General features: G+C 39.4%; 2 protein-coding genes across 6 annotated transcripts in view; one reads left to right on the plus strand and one right to left on the minus strand.

Moving 5' to 3' along the window:
* DTL (denticleless E3 ubiquitin protein ligase homolog) overlaps positions 1-16,778 on the minus strand; it is a gene marked incomplete at both ends in the record, with an annotated part of 53,170 nt that extends 36,392 nt beyond the window's left edge. Inside the window, 5 exons of one of the 2 annotated variants that reach the window (XM_080699527.1) lie at positions 7,508-7,628; positions 7,713-7,774; positions 8,553-8,651; positions 10,012-10,137; positions 16,727-16,778. In XM_080699527.1, coding sequence (XP_080555653.1) covers positions 7,508-7,628; positions 7,713-7,774; positions 8,553-8,651; positions 10,012-10,137; positions 16,727-16,778 — 460 coding nt within the window. The remainder of the gene's footprint in view (positions 1-7,507; positions 7,629-7,712; positions 7,775-8,552; positions 8,652-10,011; positions 10,138-16,726) is intronic. The other variant, XM_080699528.1, reaches the window with a different exon arrangement.
* A 456-nt stretch (positions 16,779-17,234) lies between these two features.
* INTS7 (integrator complex subunit 7) overlaps positions 17,235-23,207 on the plus strand; it is a gene marked incomplete at both ends in the record, with an annotated part of 85,267 nt that continues 79,294 nt past the window's right edge. For all 4 annotated transcript variants that reach the window (XM_080699385.1, XM_080699387.1, XM_080699386.1 and 1 more), the window contains one exon: positions 17,235-17,328. In XM_080699385.1, the coding sequence (XP_080555511.1) occupies positions 17,235-17,328 (94 nt within the window). The remainder of the gene's footprint in view (positions 17,329-23,207) is intronic.

Consider the following 23,207-nt stretch of genomic DNA (forward strand, 5'->3'; position numbering starts at 1 on the left):
ACAGGAGGATCGCGCTGGTTCGGAGCCAGCCTTGCTGGCTTAAGAGACCCTGTTTCCAAATAAAAAAATATAAAAAATAGGTCTGGGAGTGTAGCCCAGAAATAGAAGGGCTTCCAGGAACCCCAGTACCACCAAAAAAAAAAAAAAAAAAAAAAGAGAGAACGGCATTGTCAGAAGGAAAACATGTCCAGTTTTGGATATATTGAAATGCTTATAGAAATAAGCTAGAAATAAGTCGGCGTCAATACAAGTATAGTGGCAAACAGCAAAAGCTGGAATAGATGAAAGTGTTTAGGAACAAGGTTTAAATTGAAAGGAAAAAAGGTCAAACACCTTATCGTGGGCCATGCCAAAACTTCAAGCTAGGTAAAGTATAGTACCTAAAAGCAACTATGAAGAAGTAGCAAAAAGATGAGAGGAGAAACAGAAGGGAATTATAGCAGATTCAAAATAAGAATTTTTATGAAACTTCATGAAGATCCAAGTAGAAGAAAAGGTCTGAAAGTTTCACAAGGATTCCTGACATTTAGATAATTAGTAACTTTAGTAAAAGTGATTTCAGCTAAAAGAGGGGACTTCTGGCTTCCAAGCGGCTACCTTTGCTGCACCAGCGACAAGAGAGTGAGTTAAAAATGAGTGATGTTGAGCTGGGTGTGGTGGCGCACACTTGTAATCCCCGTGCAAGAACAGGAGGATCGCGCAGGTTCAAAGCCAGCAAGAGACCCTGTTTCCAAATAAAGTATAAAAAATAGGTCTGGGAGTGTAGCCTGGAGGTAGAAGGGTTCCATCCCCAGTACCACCAAGGAGGGGGGGGGTGTGATATTGAGAAAGGCAAGAAGATTTTTGTTCTAAAATGTGCCCAGTGCCACACTGGAAAAGGGAGGCAAGCACAAGACTGGGCCAAATCTCCATGGTCTGTCAGGGTAGAAGACAGGTTAGCCTGCTGGATTCTCTTACACCGACACCAACAAGAACAAAGGCATCACCTGGGAGCAGGATACACTGAGGGAGTATTTGGAGAACCCCAAAAAGTACATCCCTGGAACAAAAATTATCTTCGCTGGCATTAAGAAGGGAGAAAGGGCAGACTTAATAGCTTAATAGCTCAAGAAAGCTATTCATGAGTAATAGCCACTGCCTTATTTATTACAATACAAATGTGTCATGGCTTTTTTATGTGTACTATAATTTAATTGATCCCATACACCAGAATTCAGACCATGAATGGCTGGCAGAATATTTTTGTTGGACATTCCTCCTGATTTAAGTAAAATTGGCTTGTAGTTAAATGAATATGTTGTTTTGTTTCACCCATTTTGACAGTAATTCTAGTAAAGTAAATGCTCACTGTTTTCCCTTTCTAAAGATACGGCTGGACATTATTAGTAACATTCAACTTTTCACAAAAATGAGGAATGCCATCTCCAAACCTTTGAATATTGGTTTTATATTTAGATTTATAAAACTATATATATTTAAATATATTTAAAATACTGGAGAAATTCCTTTACTATCAGAACCAAGACTGGACTCTTATTCACTTTGTGTTTTAGCCTATTAAAGGCAATGGTTGAAAATAAGGAGCAATGTCTGCTTTATATTTTTGTTATTCCCTGTATCCAAAATGCTGCCTTTTCCCTATGGGAAGGCATTTTAGTGTGGTTTATGTATAAAATCAAATGAAAGAGTATTTAACAACAACAACAACAACAACAAAAAAAAAAAGTGATTTCAGCTAGAGCTTGATGTGGAATGCAGATTGTACAAGTTGAGATTTTAAAAAAAGAAGTAACCAGCTTTTGTTTACTTTTAAAAAACATAGAAATGACAGAAAATAAGAAAGGATAAAGCCAGGCATGGTGGTGCATGCTTATAATCCCAGTATTCAGGAGGCTGAGACAGGAGGATTGTGGTTTGTGGCTTAGTGAGTCCCTCTGCAACTTAGTGAGACCCTGTTTCAAAAATAAAGAATAAAAAATAGGGCAGAAGTTGTAGTTCGGAAGGCTGAATGCCTCTGGGTTCTAGCCCCAGACTCGCAAAAAAAAAAAAAAAAAAAGATAACCCCTAAAGAAAACACAGGCTTAGTATGTTTTTGCAGATAGATATAGAAGCTATGGGGATAAAAGTGTTGATATAAGGTTTTAGGAAGGATAAAAGGATAAAGAATGTTTTTCAGTAGGATGTGGTAGTACATGTCTGTGTGTGATCCCAGTACTTGGGAGGTAGAGACAGGAAGATTCCAGGTTTGAGGACCAGCCTCAGCAACCTAGCAAGCTCTTTTTTCAAAATAAAAAATTAAAAAGGCTGGGAAGGGAGTACAGCATGCAGAGAGAATACCCCTGCGCTCAATCTCCAGTTACACACACACACACTGGAATCCTTTGAGGAACTTAAAATAAGAACTTGCCAATTTCCTAGAGATTCTCATTCAATTAGTATTTTTAAAAAACCTGAGACTTCTGGGAAGATGGCGACTACCACAAAATCAGTGCCTTTCATAGCCAGAAAACACCCTCAGCAGAGAAACAAAAAATGTAAATGCAAGGGACAGAGAAAAAGAGGGCTGGAAAAATGTGACACCAGAAAGAAATCAGACCGCAGTGCTGCGGCCAGAGCTGCAGCGCAAAGCAGCGCGGGCGCCATCTTCCCTTGCAGCACCAGGCTCCAGAGAGGAGGGGGACTCAGAACAGAGCTCAGAGCCACAGAGGAGATACGCCGGCCTCATGCCCGAGGACGCAGCAGCAGTGCCTTACTGCCTGGCAGCGGCGAATTCACCAGACGGCACCAGACCAAGGCACTCAACCAACCACCAGGCTCCAGAGAGGAGGGGTGGACAGCGAGCCAAGGTGAGCCGCTGCGGATCAGCCGGGAGGAATTCGGCAGATTTTTTTGGCACAGGGAGCTCCCAGGGGCTGGGCTCAGCACACCCTGCAGGGACTCAAGAGCGGAGCTCAAAACCAGAGAAGAAATATGCCAGCCTCACAGCCGAGGGCATGGCAGTGGTGCCATATTGCCACCGGCGGCAGCAGCAGCGAATTCACCGAGTCCACTATAGCTCCATCAGCGCACTCAACAACCATGAGTCAAATTACAGCCCCTAGAGGAGAAATCCCAGTACTGTACTCCCAGGGACTTGACCCATAGGGGAATGGCGGTGGCAGAGATATCACACTAGTCAACTTCCTGCAGGAGAATGCCCAACCTGGCACCCCCCATGGTCTAAAGCAGCCTCGATTGACTTCCTGGGTCTGAGACTTTGCGATACAACCCAGTAAAGGAGTAGTGGTGACTGAGATAGCACAGACTCGAGATCCAGAGCACCTTAAGTGAAGTCGTAGTGACCCAGAGAAGAACCCAGAGAAGGCACATACTTCCAAAATCATGGGAAAGAGGAATAACAATGGAGCAATGAATGCCCACAACCTCGAAACTTCAGAACCTGATAAAACAGAAATTCAGAGATTTCTAGAAGATCAAATCAGGAAAATAACTGTAAAAATAATAGAGGACTTTCTAACAACCGAATAGACCACATGGAGAATAGAATATCACTCCTAGAAGATGATCACTCCAAAAATGAATGCATAGTTTCTAATATAGAAAAAAATATCCGACAGCAGGAATCTAACATTGAAGAAATATGGGCCCATTTTAAGAGAGCTAACCTAAGAATAATTGGAATAGAGGAGGGAAAAGGTGAAACCAAAGGGATCAACAATCTCTTCAAGGAAGTAATAGCAGAAAATTTTCCAAACATAGAGCAAAAGGTCAATACACAGGTCCAGGAAACTTATAGAACTCCCTTTAGACAGGATCGGAGAAGAGGATCCTCACGACACATAATTATCAGAATGACCAATGTGGAAGCCAAGCAGAGAATCTTAAAGGCAACAAAAACAAAGGGCCAAGTGACATTCAGAGGCAAACCAATTAGAATCACTCCTGACTTCCCAAACCAAGTCATGAGAGCCAGAAGGGCTTAGAGTAACATATTCCAAACTCTGAAAGAAAACAACTTCCAGCCAAAAATTTCCTAACCCAGCAAAACTTTCTATCAAATTAGATGGGGAAATAAGAAACTTCCATGACAAACAGAAACTGAAGGAATTTATGTCTTCAAAACCAGCGCTAGAGAAAATACTCAAAGAGATTAACTACAAAAAAGAAATATGTAACACACACCAGAACCAGAGAAACAAGAATTTCCAACCAACAGACAACTAAGATTGGTTATATTTGGAGATTCATTATTTATGTTAGTCTTTTACCTATTTCTAAATTGTATTGTTTGCTTTTATTGTTGCTAATTTTTAGGATTTCTAGTTGGAATATTAATATACCTTCAGATATAGCATTTGGAAATATTTTATTCCATTCTATCAGTAACTTTTAACTCTCTTTACATTGTCTTTGGATATACAATTTTTTTTTATTTTTGGGGGAGTTTGTTTACCCTTCTGTTGCCTGTGCCATTGAAATCATATCCAAAAAATCACTGCCAATTTCAATGTTGTGAGGTTTTATGACCCAGATTTTCTTCTAAAAGTTTAAAGTCTTAAGATTTATATTTAGGTCTTTTATCTATTTTGAGTTAATGTTTATATATGGTGTTAGGTAAGGGTCCAATTTTATTCTTTTTCATGTAATTATTATTTTTCAACAATATTTAGTTAAAAGATTATTATTTCCACCACCAAATGTTCGTGGAAACCTTGACAAAAATAATTTGACAATATATGGAAGAATTTATCTCTAGGCTTTTATTTAACTCCAATGGTTTATATATCTGCCTTTATAACAGTACTACACTGTTTCAATTATTGTAGCTTTATAAGGTTTGAAATAAAAAAAATACATCTTCTAGCTTTTCTCTTTTTCAAGATCATTTTGGGTATCTAGAGTCCATATTCCATATTAGGATAGATTTTTTCTAAAAAAAAAAAAAATTAAATAAATGTATGATAGTTTCACCTAAAAAAAAAAAAAAGAAAAAAATATTCTCTGGTAAGAAAGAAAGCAAAAAGAAATATTGAAATGTTTTCTTTAAGTCATCAAAAGCTTGGTCTCAGACAAATTAAACTGTAATGTGAGATTATCATTGTTAATTCTGGATAAATTGCTATAATACTAGATGTCAACCACTAAGCCAAGCATGGGAAGGAGGGATGGGGAGGGAATGAAGTGGGGATCGGGTAGGGGCTAACTGGGCGATGCGTGCACGTATGTCTACAAAAGTTTTTTTTTTTTTATCCCATTATGATGTATGAATACAGTGCACCAATAAAAAAAAAAATTAAAAAAAAATCTATGCTGGCAACTAATTGGCCAGTGAGGAAGGATTGGCCTTATGCTTGAAAATAAAGAATGAGAAAGAAAGTACAAATACAAGTTTAAGTTTGTAGGAAAAAAATAGAAGTAAATTATCATCAATTTTAATTATCTACTAGAAATTCTATTCTTCTTTTGGCCACATAAAACATGTATTTGAAAGTCAACTTTCCTGTTTTTTAGGTGGTAAATATTTAAGAAAGGCCCACTCCATTAGTGTGATTATATCCAATTAGTATTTGTATCTCATCCACATAGGGCTGAAATAACTACCAATGAACATTTTTACCATGCTACAAAAAACAAAGCCCTACAAAAACAAAACCAAAAAATCCCATCAAGTATTCATCCGGTCCTCAGTTTTTAAAAATAGCTCACCTCTTCATATGTTTGCAATTATTTTTGTGAGTTAAAAAGAATTTGGTATTGGTTTCATTAAAGTAGGAAATGAAGGCCCAGGGAAATTAAAATGACTTTGCTTAAAAATGCATAAGATTGCCGGGCGTGGTGGCGCACGCTTGTAATCCCCGCGCTTGGGAGGCAGAGACAGGAGGATCGCACAGGTTCGAAGCCAGCCACACGCGCTGGCTTAGGAGACCCTGTTTCCAAATAAAAATGTAAAAATAGGTCTGGGAGTGTAGCCCGGAGGTAGAAAGGCTTCCAGGAACCCCAGTACCACCAAAAAAAAAAAAAAAAAAAAAAAAAAATGCATAAGATTTATAAGCCAGGTGTGGTGGGGCACGCTCAGTTCTTAGTTCTTAGGCTGAGATAGGAGGATCAGAGGTTGGAGGCCATCCTCAGTAAGACCCTGTTTAAAAAAAAAAAAAAGAAAAGAAAAGGACTGGCAGTATAGCTTGGAGGTCAAATGATCCTGTGGTCAATCCCCAGTACCAAAAAGATGGAAGAATTTAGAAAGAGGCAGAGTCTAGAATAAATCACAAGGCTTCTAAGTTTGGTTATAAAAGTGTGCCCTGCAGAAAGGAATATGGCTGAGGGAATGAGTGCAGCTAAAATCTTGTCTGTTTCACCAACTAAACCATGTGGCCTAGACTAATTCACACTTGACCACCTATGGACAACTGGCAGCCATAATAAAAGCTACCTGCTCCAATGTTTAATTCAGTGCTTTTTTTCTACTAGACCAAGTTGGCATAGATTTATTTACATGAAGTTTTAAAAATTAAGCAAAAGGACCAAAAGATACAGTGTTATACGTGTGTGTGTGTGTGTGTGTGTGTGTGTGTGTGTGTGTGTGGTAGTGCGATGGAACCCAGGGGCATTCTACCTCTGAACTATACCTCCAGCCCTATTTTTTATTCTTTATTTGGAAACAGGTAGCTGAGGCTGTTGGCAAACCGTGATCTTCCTGTCTCAGCCTCCCAAATGCTGGGATTATGTGCATGAGCCACCATGCCAGGCCAGTATTATCCTTTTTTATGCTCCTTTAGTTAGGCAAATTTTCATGACCATAAGTTACTTTTTATAAGCTTAAAGTGAGCTACCACTAAAGTACCACTAAAGTGCAGTCATTGAGAACACAGGCATAACTTTATACAACTGATGTCCAAACCAGCTTAACAACTCAGCTTAATATCCCTAAATGTTCAGGTGAATAAATAAAATACTCCTCTTTAAAGTTGTTTCTTTTCTTTTTTTTTTTTTGGTGATGCTGGGATTTAACCCAGGGGCATTTTACCTCGAGCTACACTCCCACCCTTATTTTTTATTTTTGAAACAGGATCTCACAAAGTTGTAGAGGGGCTAAGTTGCTGAGGCTGGCCTCAAACCTGTGATCCTCCTGTCTCAGCCTAAGTACTAGGATTACAAGCATGTGCCACCATGCTTGGCTAACAGTAAATTTTTAATGATAAAGAAGATTGTAACAGTTATCTCTATAATTCTGATGACAGTACAATTAACTCAGAAACTTCTTTGAAATAAATGTTTGTTGGTCTATTTGTTAAAAAAAGTTAGTGAGAAACAAACATCCCTACTAAGTTTTTCCTAGCTGCTACAGTACTGTTCCATATCATATCACTCTTTAAATCTTCCCTCTCCATCAGAACAGTAAAAATATGAAAATCAATTGTGAGTAAATACTAGTTGAAAACATACTAGAAAACAGCCATTAGGTTTATTCAAAATTAAACAAAAGCATTTTGGCTGTTCATAAACTTACCTTTCTCAAACTTAGAAAATGCAACTGACTTGAGGCTGCACTGATGACCTTTGCATGTTCCAATCAGCTCACCGGCTTTTACATCCCAAAATTTGGCTGTTTGATCACCTGCTGCTGTAACCTTTCAAAAATAATGTAGCACAATTTAACAATAAAACCCTTTACCAGTATTTACCCAGATCTAAGTAAAATAAAAGTCACTTACAAGCTTAAGTTCACCAGGGACCCAGGCAAGGTCAAAGACTGCATTCCAGTGAGCCATCCATTCTAAGAAAAGAAAAAGAAAAAAAAAAAAAATGTGTGTGTGTGAGCTATGTAGACTGTTCTATGGTAGCCTTATATGTTTTGAAAACTGTAGTGAATAAAGATGAGTGATCAGCACCCTATGGACCATGGGCCAAAGAGCATTTGTGCACTCAGACACATTACACATTCCTATCAATATCATGAGAACTATAATCCGATGACAAATTCCTTTATATGAGTTGACCAGTAGTATTCTCTAAAATAGAATCTTTCTGAAACATCCTCCAGCTGAAAAAAATCTTCACAATGCTCTTTGAATACTTCCATTTCCACTGGTCTAAACACCACAGATTAAGTCAAATGTTCCATCTTCCATGAAATTTTTCTAGCCATTTTGTACTTCTCCAATTTATAATTCTAGTTTTATTTTAGTTATTTTGACAGTTGACTTACCGATTCCAAATGATCAGCTTCTTATGGTCAGTAGAACTGCTTCTTTACATATGAAAAATATTTGACTAATTTTTTCACATTAAGTATAAAAGATTTAACCTTTTGAGAAAACTGTTTTTGGTTCTAAAATGTATTTTTTCTTAACTTTTAGTACAGGTTTTGCCAGAGTTAACAGTTATTTTCAAATGGGCATTCTACTGTTACTTTTAAGTTAGTCCCTAACCAGACTAAAGGAAAAATGAATATAATTGGAAATGTATTAAAATACATTTAATTCATAAAGCAATTTACTTGAGATTTTTTGGGTTAAAAAATGTTAAAACAAAAATTATAGACTTAGACTTACCTTTGAAGCACTTCTTTTTGCTAGTTTGTGAGTCTGTGTTATATAATCTTACGAAGCCTTCTTCATTGGCAACTGCTAATATGTGTTCCATACTGGGAGCTAAATAAGAAATAAAGGATATATAAAAAGCGACACAAAAAATTTAGAGTGTATAAAAAATTTAGAGTGCATATAAAGGTATTAAATGACTCAAACCATTAAACTATCTTCTAGGTAGACTCTTATGTAAAGAAGGGCTAAATCAATAGTAGTTCTAAACAGTGGTATTGACCAATGGCAAAGGAAAGCAATATGAGGACATAGACCATCTCCTTTTCACCACTATTAAGAGTGGGGACAAGCTGGCATGGTGGTGTATGCCTATAATCTCAGTACACAGAGACTGAGACAGGGGGATCGTAGGTTCAAAGCCAACCTCAGATACTTGGCAAGGCTCTCGGCAACCTTCCTTGAGACTGTTTCAAATAAACAAAATTTAAAAAAAGGACTGGGGGTATTCTCAGAGATAGAATGCCCCTAAGCCGGGCATGGTGGTGCATGCTTGTAATCCCAGCATTTGGGAGGCTGAGACCAGAGGATCACGGTTCGCGGACAGTCTCAGCTACTTAGTGAGGCCCTCTGCAACTGGGTGAGACCCTGTTTCAAAATAAATAACAAAATATTGGGTAGAGGGTGTAGCTCGGAGGTCAAAAGCCTCTGGGTTCCACCCCCAGACCCACACACACACAAAAAAAAAGCCCCTAGACTCAATCCTCAGTACCACCAAAAAAACAGAGAGACAAGAGACAAAAGGACTTCCATTTCTTTCATATATTCTCCAGTAATTCACAGATGAATATATATTCAACCAGATTAACTGAACAAGACCATTTTCATGGTGAGTGAGTCTCTGCAATTCTTTCCATATATATAAGAATATTTCATAAATCAGGAGAGAACAATTATTGATAAATTGTAACATCTGGCCAGGTATGGTGGTGCACACTTGTAATCCCAGTACTTAGGAGGCTAAGTCAGGAGGATCGCTATTTGCCGCCAGCCTCAGCTACTTAGAGAGGCCCTCTACATCTTAGTGAGACCTCATTTCAAAATAAATTAAGCCGGGCGTGGTAGCGCACGCTTGTAATCCCAGCATTTGGGAGGCTGAGACCAGAGGATCGCTGTTCGCGGACAACTTCAGCTACTTAGTGAGGCCCTCTGCAACTCAGTGAGACCCAGTTTCAAAATAAAGAATAAAAAATAGAGCAGGGGGTGTAACTTGGAGGTTGAATGCCCCTGGGTTCCATCCCCAGACCCGCAAAAAAAAAAAGCTTGGAGTTAGAATGTCCCTGGTACTGCAAATAAATAAATAACATCTGAACTACTTTTTTTTTGCAAAGTAAAATGTCTATATATTTTCCCTTTAAGCAGGAAATAAACTATTTTTGTTCAAGCTTAGTCTAAATAGTAATTCTCTTACCAGAACAGAAGGTGCATCCAAAAGGAGGAACCGGGACTCCTGTTTCTCCATAAGAAGTGTGCTCATCATTACAGTTGCACTGATAACCAGTTAGAAGGGACTGTAGTGGATATTGTGAAGACCATCCTGAAACAAGAAACTTCCTTATAGAATTCTAATGAAGTATATTTTAGTACTTCTAACAAATGCAGGGGTATTTGTTCTTAAAGAACTTAATAAAGACCTATTCACTACCTATGGTCCTTTAGAACACCCAGCTTCTGGTATTTTCTTAAGAGAGCCCAAAGCTGGGCCCCATGGTCCATGCCTGTAATACCACTACTTGGGAGACTGAGATGGGAGGATCACAGTTTCAAGGCCAGCCTAGCAGCTCAACAAGGCTCTCAGCAACTTAGTCAGACCCTGTTTCCAACTAAGAAAAAACATAGGCTGGGGGGTATGGGTCAAAGGTAGAATGCCCCTGGGTTCAATCCTCAATATCAGCCAGGCATGGTGGCGCATGCTTGTAATCCCAGCATTTGGGAGGTTGAGACTGGAGGAACGCAGTTCTTGGACAGCCTCAGCTACTTAGTTAGGCTCTCTGCAACTTAGTGAGACCCTATTTCAAAATAAAGAATAAAAAATAGGGCAGGGGATGTAGCTCAGAGGTCAAATGCCTTTGGGTTCTACCCTCAGACCTGCAAGAATAAAATAGAATCCTCAATATCACAAAAAAGAGATCCTAAAGAAGAAAGGAAAATGTACTCCCATTTTCTGATGAGGTATAGCTTTGGGCTTACCATTTGTAATAAAAAATTCTCATTGGTACTTAAAGATTAGAAGAAACAAGTGACCTCTACACATTAAAAAAGTTTTTGCCCCTTCTCCCAACAAAGAAACAACCACAAAAGCATCACCATTGAAACTACTAGTTCTTCAATAAAAATTTTACTGTTTTTGTAGCCTCTAACAATAATGTTACAAACTCTAACAACCATCAATCAAAATCCAGTGCTCAAAGAGATAAATGAAATGTGTCAATGTGCTCATTACTGCCAGTACCATATAAACTTAATAATTTTGCCTTTTTTTTAAACAGAGCTTGAAATTCTAGAATTCTAAAGTGTTGTAACAACATCAGAGTATTATAAAGCAGAGCAACTTGAAAGTAAAGCATTATGTATCTACCCTAGAAGATATTCAGATATTCCTGGCCAAAGGGTCAGGGAAGCCTTTAGAAAAGACCTTGAAAAATGAGTTAATTCTTATTGTATTTATATCAGTGAGCAAGAAATTCAGGGTAGAGGGAAAGTTTATTCTACTAGGTCAGAGACCTAATGTGCTTCATGATCCCAAATAGTTAATTGGGGTTCTTGGAAGCCCTTCTACCTCGGGGCTACACTCCCAGACCTATTTTATACTTTTTTATATTTGGAAACAGGGTCTCTTAAACCAGCACGGCTGACTTCGAACCTGCACAATCCTCCTGTCTCCACCTCCCAAGCGCAGGGATTACAAGCGTACCCCATCACACCCGGCTAGAAAGCAAAAATTAAGTATCATATTGGTGCTCAGAAACTTTAGATTTTAGAGTATTTCAGATTTCTGCTTTAGGGATGCTCAACCTATAGAAGAAACATTCATACAAGAAATAATTACTGAAAACTGTTAAGGATCTGAGAAAGCAATGAATTTACAATTTGTTGAGAGTGTCTGAGTATTTAACAAATTCTTGGTGGTACTGGGGGTAGAACCCAGAGGCTTTCTACCTCCGGGCTATACTTCCAGACATATTTTATATTTTATTTGGAAACAGGGTCTCACTAAGTTGCCGAAAGCCTCACTTAGTAGCTGAGGCTGGCTTTGAACCTGTGCCATCTTTCCGTCTCAGCCTCCCAAGCAGGGGGATTACAAAGGTGCTCCACCACGCCCGGCTTGAGTATTTAACAAATTTTTATTTCAGGGTACTTTCAATTCTTACTTTTCATCAAAAGTACTATTTAGAGAAAGTATTTTAGCCTGACAGAACTACAGACAAATCTAGTTTGAGATGTTGACAGAGATAACCTAAAGGAATTGACAGAAAGGTGGCAAAGAATATTATTCATGATTTCATAATAATTCCATGTCAGATATCACTGTAAGAAGCTATTAAAGACCACCAAAAGAAGAATGAAATAATCCTGTATGTTGAGTTCACAAATATTCATCTACAGAATTTAAAAACAAAAGTCTAGCCAGGCATGTTGGTACACGCTTGTAATCCCAGTACTTGGGAGGCTGAGACAGGAGGATGGCGGAGGTTTAAAGCCAGCCTCAGTTACTTTGAGACCCTGTTTCTAAATAAAATATAAAATAGGTATGAGAGTGTAGTTCAGAGGTAGAATGCCCTGGGATCCATTCCCAGTTCAACAACAACAAAAAATAAATAAAATTAAAATAAAATAAAAAGTCTGTTTTAAGGCTATGTAAATGTACGCATGTGGTGTTGGATTTAAAAATGTCTAGTGACTGCAACACATACATTCAAAAGGAAATCTTGAACAATTTGGTGGAACTCAAGAATAGTATTTGCTGAAAAAAATTAAACTTTTACAACAAAGCAGTGATTCAACTGTCTCACTGCCTGTAACTAATATCCAACTGAAGGACATTCTGAAGTAAGGGTGGTCCCTGCCTACTCCATTTCTATAATTCCCCACCAAGACACAATTCATTGATGAACCATCTAACGCTGCTTTTGTTTAGTTCACACATATTCATCTACAATGCTATCTACATCTACAATGTAATGCTATAATGCTATAAGTATTACAAACCTGTAATGCTTTCCCCTATAACACTCACTTAATGCCTATTATTTAATCAGTATATAGCTTAATGCCCTGAGGTTACATGCAGATTGCCCAAGTGTACATGAACATGAGTTTTAAACAAATCAATTTCCAGAAACTCAACTTCTCTTTGTATGTACTCCTCTATAAATTTCTAAAACTGATGTCAGTGACCTTCATCACCTTTCTTCCATTTTATAAAAGAAAGACATTCCCATGTTACTATCTTTTTTTTTAATTTTTTTTATTTATTTATGTGTGTCTGCATGTCTGTGTCACTGGGGATTGAACCCAGAGGTGTTCTACTTCCCAGCTAAGCCTTCAGCCTATTTTATCTTTCTTTCTTTTTTTTCTTTTTTCTTTTTTTTTTTTTGGTGGTACTGGGGTTCCTGGAAGCCCTTCTACCTCCGGGCTACATTCCCAGACCTATTTTTACATTTTTATTTGGAAACAGGGTCTCCTAAGCCAGCACGCGCGGCTGGCTTCGAACCTGCGCGATCCTCCTGTCTCTGCCTCCCAAGCGCGGGGATTACAAGCGTGCGCCACCACGCCCGGCCTCCATGTTACTATCTTATACCTTGCATTGACTCACGGTATTAAAAACTTCTGGGAATCCACTAAATATTTTTAAATAAAAACAAAATTTTTCTGGGGCCCCAACCAAGAGATGACTGGATAATTCCTTTAAGAAGCACACCATAAACACCCAAAACCACCTCTCTAAAGATATACTTTCAGCTGGGTGTGATGGCATATGCCTGTAATCTCAGTACTTGGGAGGCTGAGACAGGAGGATGGTAGGTTCAAGGACAGCCTCAGCAAGTAGTGAACATAGGGAGAACCTCATTTCAAAATAAAAATAAAATAGGACTGCAGGTATAGCTTAGAGGTAGAATGCCACTGATTTTAAACTCCAATGCCTGTGTATGTACACACACTCACACACCCCTACTTTCAATAGATTAGACTTTTGCTTAATAATTTTATCAAAATTAGTTATAGCTTCTATTGATTGCATTCTACTAATAACTATGATGACAAGTTGGCCCAAGGAAAACCTGTAGCATTAGGAGGCTTATAATCCCCCAAAAGAGCAATTTTTTAATTTACTTATTTGTGGTACTTGGGATTGAGCTGTAGGGGCATTCTACCTCTGTGCTACATGGCCAACCCTATTTTTTATTCTTTATTTTGAAACAAGGTCTCACTAAGCAGCTAAGGCTGGCTGAGAACCTGCAATCCTCCAGTCTCAGACTCTTAAGTACTATAGAATTATAAATGTGTGCCATCATGCCCAGCTTACAATTTAAATATATATTTTGGACACATAGGGGAATGACAGGGTGATCAGTAAAAGAACCTTTCAAATATACAATTAAATTAAATTAGGACAAGTCTGTAAGTGAAATAAAATAAAAATAAGTTCAAGATGCCAGGCTTGGTGGCACACACTTGTAATCCCAGCATTCGGGAGGCTGAGACAGGAGGCTCGTGGTTAGAGCCCAGCCTCAGCTACTTAGTGAGGCCTTTTGCAACTCAGTAAGACCCTGTTTCTAAGTAAAAGAATAAAAAATAGGACAGTGGGTGTGGCTTGGAGGTAGAATGCCCCTGGGTTCCATCCCCAGTACAGAAAAAACAAAAAACAAAACAAAACAAAAAAAAAACAGAAGAAATAATTTCAAGAGGAAAAAGTAACTCTGTAGAAAGTCTAGCCAAAGTTGTATTTTAAAAATAGATATTATTATTAAATCACTTTAGTATTCATATTCTATTAGATAATTTTTTAAAATGTTAATATTGACCACATGGCCAGAAATCACATTCTTCGCACATTTAAAGTTATACAGCAACTTTAAAAAACTCTTATTGACGCATTATAGTCTCACATATAATGCAGCTCATTGTGATAATATATGCATACCATTGACAGTGAGCTTTCCTCTGGCTCCCTCCTTCAATAAAACCTTTTAGTAAACAACCTGAAAACACCCAGAAAAGTAAGTAATCAGATTTCTATTTTATAAAGACCACTGATAGCCACGTGGAAAATACATTTATGAGAAAGAAACTAAGAGGTCATTTAGAAGACTTGTTACACAGTTGAAACAAGACTGTATTAAGGCCCAGGCTAGGGAAATGAACAGGAAAAGGCAGAACAGACCCAATATATGGTTTTAAAAAAAAAAAAAAAAAGCATAATCAATAGGGATGAAAAGACGATGGATTCACGAGATTTTAAGAGAACTTTCTGAAAGTGTAATAATGAGGAAGCCAGAGTCTTTGAATGACTTAACAGGTTTCTGGCTAGGAATACTGATTTAAAATAACAATGTGATTCCCTATAATAGGTAATATATATATATCAGGTTTGAGAGGAAAAGTGAGCTCAGTTTTGGGGCATTTGAACTTGAGATGCTTTTATGGCGGACCATCTGGGCAAAGATTGACCCACATAGCTTTTTAAACCAATAATGAAGAGGAAAGAAGGTTGTATAGATTTCAATGTTTAATATTTAATAGTAATAAGTGTCAGTGCTTACCACATAATAGTGAATATTTGTGAACAGAAGAAAGAAACGGGAGAAAAAGTAGCCAGATGGGCTGGAGAAATGACAAGATATTATCTGAACAGCTTTTCCCAGGTCACACAAATAGTAAAGAGTTTTAATTAAAACTCAGGCAGCTTAACGCCAAAGAGAGATTTTTTAACCACTATACTGTACCGCCACTCACAACACAGAGGACTTTAGAGGAACAAGAAATTACCCGAGTACGGTCATAGGAGAAACAGAAAACGGGGCATTTAAAACATAATTACAAAGAGTATCCAAAAGGGAAGTACAGAAAGATTTATAAAGTTTTAGGTTGGGAGCAAAAAGTTCAGAGATGATAGTCTCAACATTCTTTTCACAGACCTTAAGAATCAAAGTTCCCTTCTCAGATTCTTTTGTTTGTTTCCCACGTGGTTTCAAGAGGAAGGAGACCTCTGAATAATAATCGACCTTTATATACGTGATTTTATTTCTGCCCAAGGCTAGTCTGGTTAGCTAACTCCTTTATCAGAAATGGAATCTGGTTGATGACACCCAAACCTAAGCTCAAATCTCTTATGTCAACATTCTAACCTAAGCAGCCTAAACAACTATGAAAGTAAGTTGGATCTGGACTTAATATCGCTTAAAGCATACATACCAACGCAAAAATTAAGTGCAACGTACACCGTGAGGTGAAAAAACAAAAATGGTTTGATCTCACTTTTGGGTGAGACCACTCTGGCATCCAAAAACACCGGGAATAATTTTAACAGTGGAATTTTCAGGGAGAATGTGGTTAGATGGGCATTTTTCACTCTGTAACGTAAAAACGTTATGATCATGCAGTAATGGTGGGGAACGAGATTTTGACTGTGCAAAAAAAAAAAAAAAAAAAGCAGATGTCTTCTTTCTTCGATTGAGTTCCTTAAGAGTGGGTCGTGCTCTCTAGCTTGCAACAGCAAAGAATAGGGACCGTGAAGGTGGCACAACAAACGAAAGAAAACGAGTCGTCGACCTCCAGGAGTTGCAGCGAGGACGCCCCCTCCCCCGCGCCCAGCACACAGATGCGTTTTCTAGTTAACGCGCGACATTGACGTAAGCAGTGAGGGGCCCGGGCGCCCAGCTAACTCAACGCCCGTCCTTCCTTCGGCCTACATCCCGATTCCAAAATCCCGATTCCGATTAAAAGTATCCGAGGGAAGAAAAGTAGAACTTTCCACGAGGGTCCGCGCTAACGCTAATTCGCTCTTGCAGCGGAAGCACGCGGAGGCTGGGAAGCAGGATGGGAGTCGGCCCGGATCCGAGGTGGAGACTCTCGGGGGAGGTGGATCCCGCCCGCGATCAGCAGCGGTTAAGACCGTTACTCACCATTTCGCAGGATGCCGAGCTGGGGCTGGCGGAACACCGAATTGAAGAGCATCTGGGCCGAAGGAAGAGGCTCCACGGAAGAAAGAGCTGTGAATCCGCCCCCAGACCTCACCAGAAACCGGAGCTGACGCCCCTCACGGCTCGACCCGTTACTGCCTCCAACTCCCGCCACTGTAAGCCCCGGCCGCCAAACTCCGCGCCAAACTGACGTCACGCCCTCTGATTGGCTCCCGCCGCGGCGTCGGGGCGCCTGGGAGTCACTTCCCTCTTCTAATCCCCGCCTCCTTTTCTTCCAGCCGCGGGAACCTAGAGTTCAGGAGCTCCCTGAGCGCCTGCGCGGGGGGCCCGCGGAGGCGCCGACGAACCGCGGGGTGAGCGGGGCGCATGCGCAACAGGGCTTGACGGCGCGCGGAGGGAAAATCCGCGAGAAAGCGGCGGGAGAAGATGGCGGTACTGGGGCAGAGTTTGCAATCTTTCTGATTAGGCTATTCGAGTAACTATTCGGGTCATGGCGTCAAACTCAACTAAGTCCTTCCTGGCAGATGCCGGCTATGGCGAACAGGAACTGGATGCTAACTCTGCTCTTATGGAATTGGACAAAGGTATTGGAAAGAGCGGGTGAAGCGGCCGTGGGGGGAAGTAGCGCCACCATGTGTTGGCAGCTTCCGGAGAGGCAGGGACGGCGCGTGCGCGGACTGTTGCTGGGCGGGGAGTGCCAGCGTTTTCGCTTGGGCGGGGACTCTGGAAAATCGCGGGATCGCGGTGTTGGCCTGGCACCAGTTGAACGAGAGGCGAGCTCTAGTGCTGGACCCATTTTTAGCCACTAGAGGGCACAGTCCGCCGATTTTCCAAACAGTAGAAGTGGCTGGTTTGTAAAAACAAGAAATTGAGATTGTGAAATTGTTTTTTCGGACGTTTAGTTGAGACCAGGTTTTTATCAAGAGTGCCGAACAACTTCACATTGGCTTTATAGCGAGGTTTTTCCCGGTAAGTGTTAAACCCGCGGATTACAAGACGGGTTAAATACGGTCAAGACCATCCGAAAAGCACGACCCCTGCACGTACACTGAAGACACGTTCCAGTTCCACGAGTTCTCTTTCGTTACACGGAGCAGCAGCTTGGAGTACAGGGAGCTTTGCGTTTAGACTGAGTTGAATTCCAGTTCCGCAGATTTTGTAGCCATGGAAACCTACCCGATTTCACCTGGCTTCCGTTTATTGCCTGCAAAGTACCACTGAGCTGGCAAGAACGTAAATATTAAACGATATGGTATGCAAAAGATGCACATATTAAGTGATAAAGAGGCTTTTTTAGATATGGATATTTGAGGCAGGGGTGGATACTTATCAGTAAAGAATTCAAGTATTAGTATGAAACTTGTTTCACTGTACCTCAAGGGTTTTTATTGTATGGGGGAAGCTTTTTATCAACTACTATACACTTAATTCTTAATTTTCTATAGCCAACATGAATCTAGATGATAACAGTGAAGTGCTGAGATTATGGATATATTTTGCTTGTTGAATCAACAAGATTAGTTAATAATTTGGATGAGGATATAAGACTAAGTGGTCAAGAAGAGTTTTGTTTTTTTTTTAATCTGAACTACTGAAAGGATGCTTGCCATTTATGGAGAGGGTAAAAATCCTATTAGTTTGGAGCATTCTAAATTTGAGATATGGCTTAGAGATAGCCAAATAGAGATATTGATAGGAACTAAGTATAAGAAAGGACCCTTGAACTCCATTTTAAAGAAATATTTTTGCGTCATTAGTGTCCTTAGAAACAAACTTGGGAATTGCTACTACATAAATATGTTAGAGCCTGGGTGTGTTGGTGCCTACAATCCCAGCTTGGGAGCCTGAGGGGGGAGGATAATAAATTTGAGGCTACCCTGGGCAACATAGTGAAACACCATTTCAAAAAGGGAAGGGGATGTAGGTCAGTGGCAGAGTAATGCTTGTCTATTATGCTAAAGACCCTGGGTCCAGTCCTCGGTACTGTAAATAAAATTTTATAAACCTGTTATATATTTATAACCTGTTGGATTTTGTTAAGAGCCTTTTGAAGAAGCATGACAGTAAGCTAATTGTTTAGTCGCTTTTGAAGCTGACTCAATTTGTTAAGGATGTAGTTAGTAACACAGGAAAATAATTCTTATGATCATTCATTCAACAAATTTATACTGATTGCTTACATTGTGTTAAGCAGTATGTTTAGACTTCTGGCTATATTAGTGAACAAGACTGCTTTAAGGAGCTCACTTGTTGGTCAGAACAAGAAATTTAGAATTTATTCAAAATGCAGTGGGAAGACATTGAAAATTACAAGCTGATAGCCATGCTTACTGAACTTCTGTGATTATGATACTTAACTGCTTGCATCACAATCAAATACAACATAAATTTATATGACATTTCATGATGAAATCATTACTGCGCCTAGTAGACATTTTAAAGGACTTGTCTCACATAAACTAAGGTTAGAAAGTACTAATTCTCAAGACTAATTGGTGCTCCATTGAATGGGCTATAAGCTAATCAGAAGGCCAAGGCTCTTCTTTACTTCTTATTGAAACCCGGACTCACTTTTGTGTATGACTAAGATCTGCTCTCTTAGAGTGTATAAAGTGAGTTATTAAATATATTTACAAGTTGGCATTCATAAACTAAAATCATAAAACTAAATAATAAACTAAATCATAAAACTAAATCAGTATTTTTCAGTGTGTATTGTACTGTTATATTCATCTCACCATATACACTTAAAAATTTTGAAATTTTGGGGAAGGATGCATCATTAGTTGAGATGATTTATTCATTTGTTTTGTGGAACTGGGAATTGAACGCAAGGATGTCTTACCTATTTTATTTTTATTTTGAAACAGGGTCTTAAGGTGCAGAGCTTATTCTCAAACCTGTGATCATCCTGCTCAGCCTCCCAAGTATTAGGATTATAGCTACCACCGTGCCCAGCTTCAATGAACAGATTTTAAAATATGTGTTATGGTTAAATTTTGAAGCATCCTCATGTCTTAGCTAAAGCAAATGTATATAACATATTCTCGTGAACTGTTCTTTAATGGTAATGATTTATTAGTGGTGTTCTGCGTAGTAGATGTTAGTCATGTTAGCAGTTGTATAGCATCTTTGGAAGATTTGGGATTGAACTCAGGGGCGTTCTACCTCTGAGCTATACCCTTAGCCTTATTTTATTTTTATTTTGAAACAGGGTCTCACTAGATTAATTAGAGGCTCACTACTTTCTGATGCTGTCCTTGAACCTGTAATCCTCTGGTTTCATTGGCATTACAGATGTGTACCACGACCCCTGGCTTTTGATCATTTTTGTGGTTGAAGAAAGTCCCACATTGTAAGCTCTGTCTCACCAAGATGGAAACAAAAACTCAATTCCTACTTTCCTGTGGAAGAGTGAAGTATCTGACCTAGGTTAAAGATGCAAGAAGCCGGTGTGGTGGCACAGGCTTCATAATCCCAGCATTCAGGAGGCGGAGACTGGAGGATTGACAGTCTCAGCTACTTAGCAAGGTCCCTCTCAACTCAGTGAGACCCTGTTTCAAAAAAATAAAAAGACAAAAATATAGGGCTGGGGATGTAGCTTGGAGGTAGAATGCCCCTGAGTTCCATCCCCAGTACAGGGGGAGAAAAAAATGCAAGAAAAGTTAAAGAGTATACTTACAGTTCCCTGTCCTGGAAGCAGGGGAAGCTGTGGTATTCCTAGTGTACAGTAGCAGCAGGAATGTCTGCAATATACCTAGATGATAGTAGAGCTAATTGTAGCATCTGGTGTTTCCTAGCAACACTAGGTGTCCTCATCTAATACTTTTGGTGGTGTGGTATTAGGTGTTCTTAGAAATTTAGTCTTAAAAATATTTATTGTAGCTCAGTGGCAAAGCACCTGCTTTGCAAGTGTGGTGCTCTGGGTTCGATTCTCGTTTCCAAAAAAACAAGACAAAAAAATATTTATTGGATCTGGGTGTGGTGGTGCACACTTATAATTCTAATCATTGAGCTGGGCATGGTGGCTCATGCTTATTATCCCAGTGCTTGGGAGGCGGAGACAGCAGGATCGCACAGGTTCGAAGCCAGCCTCAGCTACTTAGTGAGGCTCTCAGCAACTTAGTGAGACCCTGTTTCCAAATAAAGTATAAAATAGGTCTGAGAATGTAGCCTGGAGGTAGAAAAGCCCCTGGGTTCCACCCCCAGTCCCACCAAAAAAATAATAATAATAATCCTAATACTTGGAAGGCTGAGTGAGACCAGAGGATTGCAGGATCGTAGCCAGCATCAGCAACTTTGGAAGACCTATAACTTGGTGAGACCCTGTTTCAAAATAAAAAATAAAACAGGTCTGAGGGTATAGCTCAGAGGTAGAATGCCTCTGGGCACAATCCCCTGTAATGAATAAATAAATACGTATATATATGTGTGTATGTATATATATGTATGTGTATTTTTTAATTAGCTCATTTTCTTCCTAATCAGCCACTTAGCTCCTGTGCAGTTTGCAACTAAAACCTGTTGATATATGCTCCCTGGAAATTCGTGCTGTTTCAAACACCTGAGTTGCCATAATTTGTTATTCTTCCTTAGTCTCCTACAATTTATCATCCCTTGGAATTCTACCACTCTGAAAGCACTAATTCAAATGTCCTGTTCTTTAAATTTTATCTCTGGTTTTTCTTTTGTTTTTGGAGGTACTGGGGTTCCTGAAAACCCTTCTACTTCAGGGCTACACTCCCAGACCTATATTTTATACTTTTTTATTTGGAAACGGTCTCTTAAGCCAGCATGGCTGGCTTCGAACCTGCGCGATCCTCCTGTCTCTGCCTCCCGAGCACGGGGATTACAAGCGTGCGCCACCATGCCTGGCCTATCTCTGGTTTTTCTAATTGCTTGCTGGAGATGCATTCTAGCATAATGGTTTAGGACCATAAGCTTTGGAGCCAGGTTGCCAGGATTTGAATCTTGGCTCTGTTATTTGTTAGCACGTTGTTGTTTTAGGAAAATAACTATTCGTTCCCTGTTTTCTTATCTTTAATATAGGGGAAATAATAGTGCCTAATTTATCTGGTTATAGTGAGACATTAATTCGTATATAAAGTGCTGAGTAGAGTATCAGACACAAAATAGGCACATTAAGATATATTATCATCATTAAGATTAACTCTGTGTGTGTGTGTGTGTGTGTGTGTGTGTGTGTGTGTGTGTGTGATATTAGTGGAGATTAAACCCAGGGCCTCACACATGCAAGCAAATGCTCTATCGCAGAGCCATATCCCCAGCCCTTTTTAAGACGTGTTCTTACAGAGTTGCCTGTGCTGGCCTCAGATTTGTGGTCCTCCTGCCTTAGCCTCCAGAGTAGCTGAGATTACAGCCTGTGCCACTTTGCCCTGCTAATTTAAAGAAATAAAAGTTGGCAACAATAGAGATATCAAAACATTTCTCTGGTCACATTCAAAAGTATCTTTGTTACATTTTAAAACACTATGTTTAGATTGTGGTCTGTGATTCTGGTTTATTTCCCCCCAAGAGGAAGTAGAATATGATCATCTCTGTTGAGACTATGTGGGCTGTCTCCTACCTCACGTTTTTCATCCTTTCATCCTAATCCAGCTTATTCATTATAAACAGAATTTACTGTTTGTTTTTAAAATCTAAACTAATTACAGGCAGTGACAGAAGAAGGAAAAAAGTCCCAATTGCTGTAGATATTGCCAAAAACCTCTTCGCTAAGCACACTTCACACTTTGTTCACCATTTCCTTCACATCCTGTGTGATGTAACATTCTCCTGGAGAGGGGAATTACATTCCTTGTGTTTATCCCAGCAAAGCACATGTCCCATAGCAAACTAAATGCAGTTTGAGATCATTTCAAAGCTGCCTAACAGATTTATCGTGTTGCTTTATGAATCAGTAATTGGTTCCTTCTGTATTGCTTAGTTGTAGTTCATGGTATGAGTGTATCAACAATTTGTTTTTTCATATTCTACTGATGAACATTGGGTTGTTTCCAGTTTGTGGCTATTATAAATAGCCTCACATCCATCCTTGACCTTGCCTTCCTCCTGTGTCTTTTACTGTCCTGTGTGTCCCTTGATCCCTTTTTCATGGCTAGTGCTAGTCACTAGAATATCCATCCCTCTTAGCACTTTGGTTATAGGAAGACAACTTTTGGAGTTTAGTTGGCAGTTCCTTCTCTGTGTTTGGGGGCAGACAACAGGTTATGGTTCTTAGTTAAGAACCATTCTAAGTATCTTAGTTAGAAATTGAGTTAATTTTTCCATAAAAGCCCTTATTTATTAGGTCCCAGAGTACTATCAGTGCTGATGGTGCTATTTTTTTTTTCCTTTGAGAAAATGTGTTCCAGGTACCAAATAACTGACAAGAGTGCATTATGTCACCCATTCCTAAATTGTAGAAATAGCCTGTCCATGTTTGCTTTGTGGTTTTCTTTTT

Source organism: Muscardinus avellanarius, assembly GCF_963383645.1.
Source record: "Muscardinus avellanarius genome assembly, chromosome: 7".
Classification (NCBI taxonomy): domain Eukaryota; kingdom Metazoa; phylum Chordata; class Mammalia; order Rodentia; family Gliridae; genus Muscardinus; species Muscardinus avellanarius.